We start from the raw sequence: 14,206 nt of genomic DNA on the forward strand, positions 1-14,206 counted from the left end.
TTAAGAAAATTAAATACTCAAATATATACCTAATTTTTATATTTAATAATAAGTTATGACTTATGAGTGTGTATATTTAGGAAGCAGAGACACTTGGATAATCCTTAATAGGTATCTCACGATCCTTGAATCGGCATGTCCTAACACGGGGATTCTTCCTCAATTTTACTTTTATTATTTTTAATAAAATAGTACTTGATATATGTTTTAACTAAGAAATTTCCTAAAATTAAGTAACAATATTTATAAGAAAATATAAAAATATTGATTATTATGTTCATTTTTGCATTAATTTTAAGAAAATATATTATATATTTGAGTTCAGTTTTGTGTGTTTGGTGATGAACAAATTATACATTTCATTTCGTTTGCATACAATTTTTGGTTCTATGGGTTGGTTCTAAAATGCATAACAAAAATTATAATAAAAAGTTATATTTACATATGATGTGTCTTTTACCACCGTATTCTCATATTTTTTTAAATTTGTAGAATCCGTGTGTTCGCTTATGTCCGCTTATGTCCTTTCTTCTTAGAAATATACTCCTACTATTAATTATAAAGTCAAACATTTGAATTAAAAATGTAAGAGTGAAATCTATTTAAGGACATTTTTCCCGGAAAATGATAACTGGACATATAGAGTATTTTATTTTATTGTTTTTTACTCTAATCGCACTACGTTTGGCAGAGCCAAATAATACAAAAGCATGTATAACCTATTTGGAACAGGATGTATGTTATCATTGAACCATATAAGGGCATTATAGCATTTTCGTATACACATCTTCATATATGAGATGGAAATATAAGCAGAAGGCCTTCAATTATTTCCCTCACACATCTCATCTTGGTAAGAAAAACTTTCCCTACCAAGCTCTCTCTTTCTCTTTCTCTCTCTCTCTCTTTCTTTTCTGTCTAAGGAATGATGTGCAGATTAGGTTTCTGGGCCTCAGTATTTTACTTCTATATTTAATTTATACTCACACTATATGTAATCAAAGGAATTTCCTCTTTTCTTGTCTTTGCTTGTTCATTTTAGGGAAACACAATCAAGGAGGTTGAGCAGATCGAGGAAGAAACATATAAGAGGAAATGGGGAGAGGAAAGGTGCAGTTGAAGAGAATAGAGAACAAAATCAACAGACAGGTGACATTTACTAAGAGGAGAGGTGGTTTGTTGAAGAAAGCTCATGAGATCTCAGTTCTTTGTGATGCTGATGTTGCTCTTATTGTCTTCTCTACCAAAGGGAAGCTCTTTGAGTACTCTACAGACTCTTCGTACGTTCATCCCACCATCCTTGTAATATAATCCTTCTTTGCTATATATTCTGCACAACAACATATACACCCGCCTGTTTCGTAATTGTGGTCCTGACACGGGTACATCTTTTATATACGTAGATCTTATAAATTCTTATGAAACAAAATTTTCATAGTTTCCTTGTTTGTTTGCTTGTTTTTGCATCACTTTTTTTTATCTTTAACCAAAAACTCATCAAAGTGTTTTTGCTATGGGTATATTTTTAGGTATACTGGACTGATGTTATTTTTGTGTGTTTAGTCTTTGTTTAACATGTTTTAGGCACACACACAACATAGAACTACTAGATCTGCACATATAAAACTATTTATGTGCGTTTAGTTTTAAACAAGAGAAATAAATTCATGTTTTTTCCAAGAAAAGAGTAGATTACATGGATCTGATAAAGAGGAGGTTTGATCTGGTGGATAAAGTGGAGTTGGATCTATAAACTACAGCCTATATAAAACTTACTTCGACGTGTGTGAGTATAGATAGTCTCAAATACATTATATGTTCTAATAGTAGCAAAGCAGTGATGTTGTCATGTTTTTGCCTTATTTATGTCTTAGGGTTCTGTCCTGCTACTTCCCTACTCGTACTATGTATTGAAATACTAAATATTAACAACTGTAATCAGTTCTTTTGAGTAGAGATATTGAGTTGTGTTGGTTTCGGTTACATCTGGTTGACTGTTAAGTTTAAACACTATTGCACTTTTTGTGCGACCTTTAGCTTATATCTCTAATTTGTTCATCTTTTTGCTTTTTATCAGGGTACCTTACGGGGACTAAAGAATTCATTCTATTTCCTCAGATATTAGGATAATAATATTAAATATGAATTTTACATTACCCATTATAAGATATATTTTCAAATTTAAAGGGTACTGTTTTTTGTGCGCTTAAAGCTGTAGCATTCTGATTATTTTTATTTATGTCTGGATTAATATGAACCCTATTTTTTGTTAAAAATGTGTTCTCTTTCTATATAATGTTGCGGGGTTAATTTTCCTTTCTACAATTTCGAAAATTCTAAAAAGTCATCATGTTGTATATAGCCTGTATTTGTATGCTATAGTCTCTACATATTAGATAAGAGATTGGATATATATATATACACCAATTTCACAATGCTACAAATGCATCGATTTTATCATTTTAATGTTCATAGTTTCATGATGTCCTTCCAAAATTTAGTTTCATGCTATCCTTATAATAAAACTTGGCCTAATATAACTAAATTAATTAAAATAAACTTGTTAAAGCATTAATTTGTAGTTGTTTTTAGGTATATGACCATAGTTTTTTGTGAAACCTAGTCATGATAAGGTTAACTTTGGGTTAGAGACACGTTAATTAGGCTTAAACCTTGAACTCAATCAATATTCTACTAGCTAATAAGCTAACAAGATTAAGTCACAAAAAAGTTTGCTAAACTGATTTTTAGTTATGTTCATAAGAATGCAATTACCGAGGCACTATTTAAATCAAGATCATTGTAACAAAATGTTTCATATTTAAGTTTTCAAAATAAACAAAAAAGTTTCATGAAAATAGAAACCCCTGTAGCCTAGTTGTACCAGTATAATGTCGCCTGTCTTTTCATCATATACTTTACATACTACATAGGAATTGTTTAGTTTGTCTTTTGTTGGGTCTTATGAATGACCCAGTTTTGGGACAATTCACTGACAACCAATTCAATATAAAGAAACCTTCGACTTTGCGATATTCGATAGTAGCAGTGAGCCTGTGACACCCTTACGGCTCACAGTCTTTCACCCCCATATAAAATGTACTTGCTTTTATATATAATATCATATTATTTATATTCCTTTAGGGAATATATCTTACTCTCTCAGCTCTCCCAACAGACTTCCTCGTCTTTCCAAATTAACATCCTATGAACTTTATCAGAACTTATACTCATTATTTTCATAATTTTAGTTCATCTGTGTAACTTGTGCAGGGAAGCAAGGATTATTGGTTGGGAAATTTGGTCATACATAATATCAAATATATATATATATATATATTAACATCCATGCTTCATATTCTTTTATCTCCCTACAATTTAATGTTTAACAATTGTTGTTTTAAAGACTTAATTAATCCTAACTGCGGGGATACTGGTTATGTTTTGGTCCTTTTGGATATGTTGTAATGTGGTTTGTGCTTATTATAATTGTTCTTTTAATAAATATTTACTTGTAGAATGCTAACGTTTTTAAGTGTTTTCTGGAAGCAGTATGGAGCAGATCCTGGAGCGATATGAAAGATACTCTTATGCTGAGAGGCAGCTTATTGCAAGTGATCCTGATTCAACTGTATGATTTTAAAATTTAATGTTATCTAAGTAAACTTGGTTACACTATTTGTCTACAACTAAGACCTAATTATACATTCATGCATAATAGTTTGTACTTTGTAATATTTTTAAGTCGTCGTCTAATTTTTATTTTTTTAATTTTAGGGTAACTGGACTCTTGAGTACACTAAACTGAAGGCAAGAATTGAGCTTTTACAAAGAAACCACCGGTAAATATTAAGAGATTATCTAGTTAATACATATATAGCTTGAGAATAGAAAGTTAGCGTGGACGAAAATAATGATATATTTTGTGATTATTTACAGGCACTATATGGGAGAGGATCTGGACTCCCTCACTCTGAAAGAGATTCAGAATTTGGAGCAGCAGCTTGACACTGCTCTGAAACACATTCGGTCTCGAAAGGTGTGACCATCTAATTATGATTTCTGTAATATTCACTTGATTATTCTGGAGAATTGTTTGGTTTCGGTTGAGACTTTGCTGACGATAATGTGTGTATGTGTGTAATCTGTTTCAGAACCAACTCATTTTTGAGTCCATCTCTGATCTTCAGAAAAAGGTAAGAGGCCATTATTAGCTGCAGGTATATTATATGTTATGCATCAAGTTCCATAGTTGTTCCTCCAAGAATCCTAGGGATAAAAAGGCAGTTTGTCATTTGTTTTGTTTTTCATGTAATTTTTTTGCCTGTGAGATACACAAGCAGATAGCAAACCGTAAAAAGCAGATAGTAAGTGATTTCTATAAGGAAAAATTTTATAAGATCAAGGGGTAAGAAAATTTACTTGATTATTTGTATTAATGCTATCACAGGTGTAATCAATCAAATATCGTTGCAACTTTATTGAAAGCCTGATGGTTGCATTTGGATAGTAGAGAATCTAGACATAGGAGTATGAGGATAGTATGGGGCGATTCATGTAAAAAGTAAAGAATGAATGGATTTAGGCGAATAGTAAGGAGTGATTCATGTGAAAAGTAAAGGTCGCGTATATATTTAGGCAAAAGTAAAATGCGTGAAGTAAATATCAACTTATATAGGCTACGTAACTATCCATCCAATTTCTTAACCAGATTATCCAATAAATCAGATGATTTGACGAGGTTTAAAATACAAAAGAAAAACATATGTTGAATTACTATGATGATTTTGTTATTTTGTTCCAACAGGAGAAAGCTATACAAGAGGAAAATGGCAAATTAACAAAGAAGGTAAATGGCTAGTTTCTTGTTTTACTTGCAATCTACAATCAGCAGTGCATACAAAACTTACAGCTAGGTCAAAAAACTAACTCTTGGAATACTTTATATAAAATTACAAAATATGCAGCTATGCATGTTCAGGCCTTAAGTTACTGCTTGTCAGGTGATTTAAACTAAGGTCTCGTAAACTTCGGGGTCGGCTCTGTCTATAATTAAGTACAAATATATGTGTATATAGTAGATCGATTACCTATAAAGGTGTGTGCTTGTGATGTTGAAATAATAGATTAAGGAAAGGGAGAAGACAATGGTGCAGCAGGCCCAGTGGGAGAAACAAAACCCAGCGCCTAATTTGGCTACATTTTTCATGCCTCAGGAAAATCCCTTTCTCAACATTGGGTAATAATACTTTTGAAACAATATATTACTCGAAAAGAATCATGCAATAATATCCACAAAAATGCTATATGTGAAACAGTGGCACTTTCCGGGGGGAATCATCACAAGGAATGATGACAAGGAATGACCTAGATCTCACTCTTGAACCTAATCAATATCCCTGCAACCTTAGATGTTTCGCTGCGTGAATCCACTGCCAGGATACAAGGTTTCTGGCATTATTATAAATTTTGGTTTATCAATATCTAAATGTACTGAGTGTGTATGGTAATGTGTATGCTACCAAGGCGAAAATCCACATTATAACTCAAAACAGCCCCAGTATTCATAAGAATGTATTGATGTATTAAACATATCAACTGTTTATCCACGCACTTACTAAGCCTGGTAAGTATCAGTGAAACAATAGTGTATTTGTATATAAGTATCAAGTAAGTCAAGCTTTCTTGATGTTGCTATATCTCTATTACTAGTGATTAGTACCATATAGCTAGCCATATGTGTGTTAGCTATCGACCTCAGTCAAATAGAGAGTGGTCTGATAATAATATGGATGAGAAAACTTGAGATAGCGCACCTCAGTCATTTGTTAACATCTCTACACTTTTGCATCCATTCGGAGAACTGGAAATGGTTAAAACCTAAGTGGTTGTTGGCCGAGGATAGACTTGGGTATTAGCTTTGTTCTTGACAGGAAATTAGATCAAAATGTTGATTAATTATATTGACGGGACGCAAATAATTTGTTTTAACCAGGAACAACAAAACAATTTTTAAACCTTGCCTGTCATAAAAATGACAACATTTATAGCTAATATTTTTCTTTAAAAAATTTTTGTTCCAGTAGGGGCTGAAAACATCATCTGTTAAGTACTTGAATGTAAGTACTATTTCAAATTAGTAAGTAGTCACCTGAAATGTTTCAGTAGTAATGGGGGTTTTAGCCCCCGTAAGCTCCTGTGCAGCTCTGGCATTGGTCAATGCAACCCAAATTTGAGTTACCACCGGATGTGGATTCAAATGGTAAATAATCTTAAAGCAAATTCCCCGTCTGTGATTTTGATAATTTGAGTGTAGAAGGAAAAAGGAAGAAAGATTCAACCAGCGTCTACAGTTGCATAGATAAAAAGTGATGCGTATTACAGACAGAGCAACAAAGAACAAAGCATCATATAATAATAGAACAATAAGACTTGTACTCGTGTAGTCGCTCCACAAACATAATCAAGTAATCATATTGGACCAAGACTCTCTATGTACTTGTCACGCTCATAGTCTTCCGCATGTACATAAGTGTCCCTCCCTGGTAATTCAATCGTTTTGTCCTCGGCTTTTTTGCGACCATGATAGCATTTATATAAAAGATATGCTCCACCTCCTCCTACTGCTCTGCTACTACTGCAGGCTGCAGCCCCTGCTGCTAGAACCTTTAGAGGACCATATTCAGCTTTCTTAGACTTGCCTTGTAGCTCTCCATTTTCAGATGTCTCTATGTTGATTGTCTTATCCATTTTGTCCATTGATCTTCTGCACTTCTGCTCTGTTTAATATTATAGGCCGAGTCTTGTTTTTATAACAAAAACTTGCAAATCAAAAGTCATTAGTTAAAATGACTATTTAGTCAGTGTAGTCACTAGTAACTTGCAAGTGAGTCACCAAGTTAAAAAAACTCTCAATCACATCATAAACTTGTAATTAACATCATAAACTTGTAATTAACTTGCAATCACATCACTAAAGTTCAAAATACTTGCACCGCCGTTAAAAATGTGTTGACATTGAACGGAGACCGTTAAATTGTGTAACATCATTTTTAAATTTTCAAATTCATCACTCAACTATGTGTTATTTTCGATTAGGTCACTTACTGGGAAAAAATTGATTATTGAAAATATAACAAACGAATTTTTTCAAATTCCTCACTGATATCAATTATAACTATCAGAAAAATTGAATTTAGAAATAAGATATTTTAAATATTTTATCAATTCTAAATTTATTTATATTTTAATTACACAGAAAATATCAACACTATTAATGGAGGAAACAAAATTATTGGAAAAAATCATGCTATCTAAATATTTGTTCACTTGTATCGATTATAAGTATATGGATTGAAATGATACACACGAATTTAAATTTAATTAAAGGGTAACATTTAAGAAAAAACTAAAAAAATTAAAGTATAAATTAAATGGTTATGCAAATTTAAATTTAATTAAAGTGTAGTGCAACTATTCAGAGAAAAATTAATTAAATTGAAAATTATGATATTTTTCTAAGTATATGAAATAAATGAGTATGTTCAATTTAAAACTTTGGAAATTTGTATAATATATCCCATATTAATAGTTTACTTTATAAATGTGTCTCATTTTAGTTAACAATTATAAATATATCTCAAAGTTAAATTTTAACTCTTATATAACTCATATATATATATAATTAATTAATATACATATTTTTTGTCTAATGGACTAAAATGTCCCCAATATACATATATATGATTAAGTTAAAAAAGTCAAAAAAATTGAAAATGGAATATGTTTATAAATTATATTATAAATGGTACAAATTTGTAAATGGGTTTTTAAAATGGGACTTAATAATAAAAAATTCTTAAATTTAATATATTTTAAAACCAAATTTAGTTGATAACCTAATTGAAAATTGATATAAGTTAATGATTTAATTGAAAATTAAGATAAAGTTAATCACGTAATTGAAAATTGAGATGAACTTGAGAGTATGTCACGTCATTTTTCTGTTAGGTAATTAACGGAACTAGCGGCAATGATGGATTTGTAAGTTTTACAATACTTCATGATTTGACTGAAAACTTTTTTAACTTGGTGACTCAGTTGCAACTTATTACTCAATACAGTGACCAAATAGCCATTTTACCCAAATTCATTATAAGTTACAATTGTCCGTGTACATGTATTGTCTATTTGTATTCTCCGAATCTGTTACGTGTAATTACGAAATTATCTGGAAAGTAAAAAGTCACATTATTTCCTGACAAGAAAATCACAGTGTATCAAATTTTAATAAAAGGTTAAAAAGACCATTTATAATTTGTAAATACCAAATTATCTGGAAACTAAAAAATTCCATTGTTTCCTGACAAAAAAAGATCACATTATCTGAGATACGTTCATCGAATTTCATTTTGTAATTTGTAATTATCAAATTATCTGGAAACTAAAAAATCACATTGTTTCCTGACAAAAAAAAGATCACATTATCTGAGATACATTTATCAAATTTTTTTTTGTTTTTCTTTCCGGAAAATCATTAGGAACTAGAGAGAATTTAGTTAATTCATTGAAGTTGACACGTATACCAAGTTATAATTACCTTGAGCACTCTAACGTAATTAAATCTCTTTAGACTTTTAGTCTCGGCCCAGGCTATAATTTATCAAGGTTGAAAATACACTCTTTTTAATGCTGAAAACAACTGTAATATTTGTTGTATTAAGTTATTACACGGTTCTATAAATTTATCAGGGTTCTACTGTACGGGACTGCAAAAACCAAATCATAGAATGATAGAATCTGAGAAGTTATTACAGAAACTGTTGCAGCAATTCCAAATTGTTACAGCTTCACTCTCTTTCCAAGTATCATGTATCATTGCCAGTATCAGATGCCCGCCCACATCAGTCTGCAAACCAGAATACTACGACAAAGATACATAGATAATGCTGTGGGCACGCAGAGCTAATACTTTTAATTCAAATCAAATGCAGTTCAGCATAAAGAAAAGCAACCAATCACATTAAACTGAGCTAGTCACATGGAAGAAAAATTAGTTTCGAACTTTGTCAAAATAATTTATACATTAGACACTTAAATATAATGTACCAAAGTCGCCTGTTATACCTCAACAAACCTCAACAACAAAGGGTTCAAGGATAGCCATATAATTTTTGTGCCAAAAATGAAGATACTTAACAAAGAACTGATCTAAGCTATGGAAAGAAGCACAGTAGCAGACTCTACATGAGATACCCTTGGACCCCCAGTTGGCAAAGAAATGCTAAGCATATAAACCAAAAAGCACCTGAGTGAAGATATAATAATTTAGCTATAAATTTATGTATCAAGCATCATAAAGTTGACAAATATTTCTCCTTCATACGAGTTACTAGCTTAAATTTTTCCTCTGCTTCAACTTGCTGACGAATGTCAGACTGTGAAGATCGATCTGGGTGAAAACTTAGCAACGCTCTTTTAAAAGCAGCATGTACCTGAAATAATCTATAAGTTTTAGTATATTGAACAGCGTACCAGCCAAAATATATGTGAAGTTAGTAAAACACACATTAAAACAGTAATGGCAAATTGAGACTCCATGTCTTCCCCGCGGTATAGAGAATCCCAGATAGACATCTTAGGTTAATCATCCCTATGACGTACTTTCTATTTGTGATTGGTTTGAGGTTTTATTCTACATAAAGGCATTTGAATTGGTACTGATTTTCCCTTCAACTTTTTTGAAGGGTGGAGGGAAGGGGAAGTAGTAACGAATAAGTAAAGCTTTCTTCAATGCTTAAAAATAATTTAAATCTAGAAATGGATAACTTAAAATTGAAATATTTTGGTCATAAATGATGATAGGCTGTGTTGCATCAACCTATATAAGCTGTTGTCATAGCTTTTATTTGCACTTTGTCAGTAAGATAATGCATTGCACTGGAAGGGTCCACTCACCCCATTTACGCCATTGACATTAATTCCAAGACCACGCAGTATTGATGTCATATCATAGCAAGCTGCCTCCAGTCTATCAAGGCCTTTTCTAACTTCAACTCGTAGTTGCTCTTTAAGATGCAAATTCTCCTCATCCTAAATTAAAAATAGAAGCGGCATTAGAATAGTCAAAGTAAATAGGTCGGTGGGTGCATCAGTTAATCACAGAAAGAAGTTATATCTCCGAAAAGAATAACACATGGAAATGCGGACCTTCTTTTGAGTTTCACGCATTTCTTCCAAACGCATCTTTTGCCTTCTCTCCATATCTAACAAGCGCATGGCTTCTGCTTTTTCCCTTTTCCGCATTCGCTTCAAATGTCGAGCTTCTTCAGCCTGCAGAATGGGGTAAACATTCTGTCTGTCAAATACCCTGTACGCATAGGGGGACCTAAACTTGGGCTAGCGTGGGCTGTATTCCCACGTAAATTTCTAATAGTACTAAATTTTACAAAATTTAATTAGATGTCATCCTTAGCTTAGCTGGCAAGAAAAAACAAATTAGAAATTTAGTCATGCTAAACTTGTAAATTTGTTTCCTATTTTCATATATAAATTAAAGAAATATCTATATTTCACTTGCCATCTCTTTAGTAATTTTTATTACTAGTTAAGTCTGCATGTAAACTTGACATAGATTAAAGATATCAAACATTTATACTTTCCCTGAACTTAAGATGCAAGGGATTACATATCACCAAATGTTAAAGAAAATATACATGCGCTCACAATCAGAGACCAGTGGATGTCATGAAACCTATAGAGAACTGGGAACATGACAAGGTTGCCAACTTAACTTTCTGGTGCACAAATAAACCATAAGTTAGCTTGGTGTAGGCATATTTTCTCCTCGTATAGAGGTAGAACTGAGCAGGGATCCAAGTACATATCTCCGGAATCTAGTCCATACCTACAGACCTTTAAATATGTGTGTGTGTGTCTTAATCAACAATTTACACGACTGATATATACTGTGTAGATTTTAAATAAAATAATTCAAAATATCCAATTCTACTTATAGCTACTTGCAGAATTTTAAGGTCCCATATCAGCGGTCTCAGCTCTCTTATGGAATAGACTACCAAGATTTCAATTGTACAACTAATGATTCAGGTAAAAAGTTGTAAAGGAATTTACAATGATTTTTAGAAGAACATAATCCTCAATCTGTTGTTTTTGTATGAACACAAAAGTGCAAAAAACTAGGGGGAAAAAATTCCACCTACAGTAGGATAAAAATCAACCTTCAAGCAGGAAATATACGTATGCGGCAAGAAACTATATAAACAACACACCTGAATTTCTAGTTCTCTTTGCCTAGCTGCCAACTCTGCCTCTACTGAGCATCTGTATTCATCCGTCTCCTTGTGCATTTCGCGGTTGAAAAGCACAGAGTCATTATTTGTATCCCCAGAACACTGACCATTTACAATCGCAACCTGTAAACTATCTTTATTACTCTTCATCTCTTTTCCAGTAAGCTGATTATCAATACAATTAATGGATGGACCAGCAAGAGCACTCGTAAAAGGTTGATCATTAGTAACGCTATTCACCCAGTCGAAGGTTGAGGCTTCACAGCCTTTCTCTGACTTGTCTTCATCCATTGTGATTGACGGTGATCTGTCTACTTCCTCCTGACTCGTATAATTTGTAAAATCTAAGCCGCCACCACCACATTTCTCAGCCTTATCTCCTGTCCCAATATCTTGGGGACTACCGGAGCAAACCCTGGAGGTACCATCACTCGTTAAAGGTTGATCATTAAAGACGCTATTCACCCAATCGAAGGTTGAAGCTTCAAGGCCTTCTCCTGCCTTGCCTTCATCCATTGCAATTGAGGAAGATCTGTGTACTTCCTCGTGACTTTTATACTTTGTAAAATCTAAGCCACCACCACATTTCTCAGTCTTATCTCTTGTTCCAATATCTTGGGGACTATCGGAACAAACCCTGGAGGTACCATCACTCATTAAAGGTTGATCATTAAAGACGCTATTCAGCCAATCGAAGGCTGAAGCTTCACGGCCTTCTTCTAACTTGCCTTCATCCAACTTGCCTTCATCCATTGCAACCGACGAAGATCTGTCCACTTCCTCGTGACTTCTATATTTTGTAAAATCTAAGCCAACACCACCTTTCTCAGTCTTATCTCCTGTACCTTTATCTTGGGGACTATCTGAACAAACCCTGGAGGTACCAGCCTGATCAACAGTACTAAAACATTCATTTCGCTTCCGTAGAAAAGCCTTTTCCCAATCCTGCTTAATCTTTCCCGAAGAACCACCAAATTCAACATCAAAACCGTCATCATCATCAGACAAGACAATCTTGGAGTGTGTACCCAAACCACAATAACTAGTAGACGCTTTACCAGAGTAAGTCCGCTTGCATTTCGATAACTTAAACAGAGTTCTGTTTCCCCAAAAATACCAACCCGTACCCGAACTATCATCTCCTTTAGTCTCCTCACAACCTTCCTCGTCATCATCATCAATACAAATCACAGTAGCAGCATATGAACAGTTCCTATCCTTTCTTTTACCATTAGAACCCGAACCTCGAAAAATCCCGGGATCATCATAATTATCACAATCTACGTCTATTACAACATAATTACTCCTCCTCCCTTTCCTGTTCCAACTCTTTAAACTCTTTCCACCCAAACAAGCTCTCCGATGAAACCGCTGTGCCTTCCCTCCATGAACCCCCTTTCCACTCATCACCTACACCAAAAACCCGAAACACGAAACTTAATAAAACAGTAACACAATCAAAACACACAATTCCCAACTAAATCAACCACTCCCCAATTAACATATGCAATAATAATCGATAAATAACATTTTTTTCGATCCCGACATAATATTTTTAACCTCGATAAATGAATAAAATTCTCCGGTTTAAAAGCTGCATCAAAACTAAACGACCCACGACCCAAAATCACATACAAATCAACAAAAATGACAAAAATAGCCTATTTTTGAAAAAATTTAACCAAAATAGTCATTCTGAAAAAAGTGGTCAATTTTGACCGATTGAATACTCCACTGTCAGTTGGGTATCCCAATTTGTATAAGATACTCCACTGGTAGTTGGGTATTTCATATATGGGATACTTCACTGCCAGTTGGGTATCTTATATAAAGTGGATACTCCACTGACAGTTGGGTATCCATCGGTCAAATTTGGCCAACTTTTCAGAAATTGGTTATTTTTGTCAATTTTGTGTAAAAATAGGCTAAATTTGTCTTTCACCCTCAACAAAACCAGCGTAAATCGTAGTTACACATAACAATCAATTACTAAAAAATAAGGAAACAGTTTACAAACCCTAGATAGATAAAATATAAAAGCTCATATATATAATATCACGATCAGTTGAAATTCAATTAATAAAGGACTAAATATACACAAAATTGAAGATAATTAAACGAAATTGAATCGGAAATCGAGGGAAATTAAAGTGAATTAACCTGCGGTGAAGACGCGCGGGAACCCCTTTTGTCGACCAATACAATACGTACATAGAAGGGTTTTGGAAAATGGTAGAGTTGCCAATTTTTTTACCAAAACTTTGCCAAATACGTAGCTACGTGTATACATGCTTTATAAAAATCGGAATTCGATATTAATTATTAGAGATACTGATTATGGATTAATCACTAAATCGAAATTAATTGGGAGAATTGATTGAAGTAAAAATCGGATATATATTTAGTGTGATACTAAATCTGATGTAATTTTCGGTGTGACATCAAAATGGTGTAATTTTTAGAGTTGGGTTGTAGAGGAGTTTTAAAAGCGAATATTTTGAGTTGGGTTGGAGATGGTCTTACGCCTTGCTCCCGAGTTTTAAAAAGGAAAGAAAGCAAGTGGAGGGTAAGTAAAGTTGTTACACTTCTCTTCATAATCGTGCTCCCGAGTTTTTAAAAGGAGCGAAAGCAAGTGTTATTGAATGCAAATTTAACAATCTTTCACTCCAAAACTTTCACTCCAAAAATGGGATGAAAGTACTTTACCTCCTAATTACTTACTTCCTTCCCATTAAAAAACTCAGGAGCAAACCGTTAGTAAATGAAAAGGAGAGTGTTTTGAAGTTGGGATGTAATTTTTGTTGATTGTGGTGATTAAGAAAATTTTTCAATGCCACACTATGTAGGAATCCTTTTATTGATATTCTGAAATCTTATTGGTATTCCAAAAAGTA

General features: G+C 33.1%; 2 protein-coding genes across 2 annotated transcripts; one reads left to right on the forward strand and one right to left on the reverse strand.

The window, feature by feature from the left end:
* The first annotated feature begins 725 nt into the window (after window positions 1-725).
* LOC141673650 (agamous-like MADS-box protein AP1) lies at window positions 726-5,708 on the forward strand. The gene is made up of 9 exons (XM_074480399.1): window positions 726-853; window positions 1,043-1,280; window positions 3,553-3,631; window positions 3,778-3,842; window positions 3,940-4,039; window positions 4,155-4,196; window positions 4,808-4,849; window positions 5,127-5,239; window positions 5,319-5,708. Exons 2-9 carry the CDS (start codon window positions 1,096-1,098, stop codon window positions 5,425-5,427), a joined length of 735 nt encoding a protein of 244 aa, XP_074336500.1. The 5' UTR covers window positions 726-853; window positions 1,043-1,095; the 3' UTR covers window positions 5,428-5,708.
* A 3,344-nt stretch (window positions 5,709-9,052) lies between these two features.
* On the reverse strand, window positions 9,053-13,618 carry LOC141673642 (uncharacterized). The gene is made up of 5 exons (XM_074480390.1): window positions 13,473-13,618; window positions 11,292-12,722; window positions 10,210-10,332; window positions 9,958-10,092; window positions 9,053-9,494 (listed from the first exon to the last, which is right to left on the reverse strand). The coding sequence occupies exons 2-5, from the start codon at window positions 12,717-12,719 to the stop codon at window positions 9,354-9,356; spliced, it is 1,827 nt and encodes a 608-aa protein (XP_074336491.1). The 5' UTR covers window positions 12,720-12,722; window positions 13,473-13,618; the 3' UTR covers window positions 9,053-9,353.
* Between the last annotated feature and the right edge of the window lie 588 nt (window positions 13,619-14,206).

Source organism: Apium graveolens, chromosome 1 (genome assembly GCF_009905375.1).
Source record: "Apium graveolens cultivar Ventura chromosome 1, ASM990537v1, whole genome shotgun sequence".
In the NCBI taxonomy this organism is placed as follows: Eukaryota; Viridiplantae; Streptophyta; class Magnoliopsida; order Apiales; family Apiaceae; genus Apium; species Apium graveolens.

Coding starts and splice junctions, on each gene's coding strand:
- LOC141673642 (XM_074480390.1), bottom strand. CDS start 12,719: ATGAGTGGAAAGGGGGTTCATGGAGGGAAGGCACAGCGGTTTCATCGG. Junction 10,333..11,291: donor AAAGAGAACTAGAAATTCAG/GTGTGTTGTTTA, acceptor CCCATTCTGCAG/GCTGAAGAAGCTCGACATTT. Junction 9,495..9,957: donor ATGTCAATGGCGTAAATGGG/GTGAGTGGACCC, acceptor AGATTATTTCAG/GTACATGCTGCTTTTAAAAG.
- LOC141673650 (XM_074480399.1), top strand. CDS start 1,096: ATGGGGAGAGGAAAGGTGCAGTTGAAGAGAATAGAGAACAAAATCAAC. Junction 4,040..4,154: donor AACACATTCGGTCTCGAAAG/GTGTGACCATCT, acceptor AATCTGTTTCAG/AACCAACTCATTTTTGAGTC. Junction 4,197..4,807: donor TCTCTGATCTTCAGAAAAAG/GTAAGAGGCCAT, acceptor TTGTTCCAACAG/GAGAAAGCTATACAAGAGGA.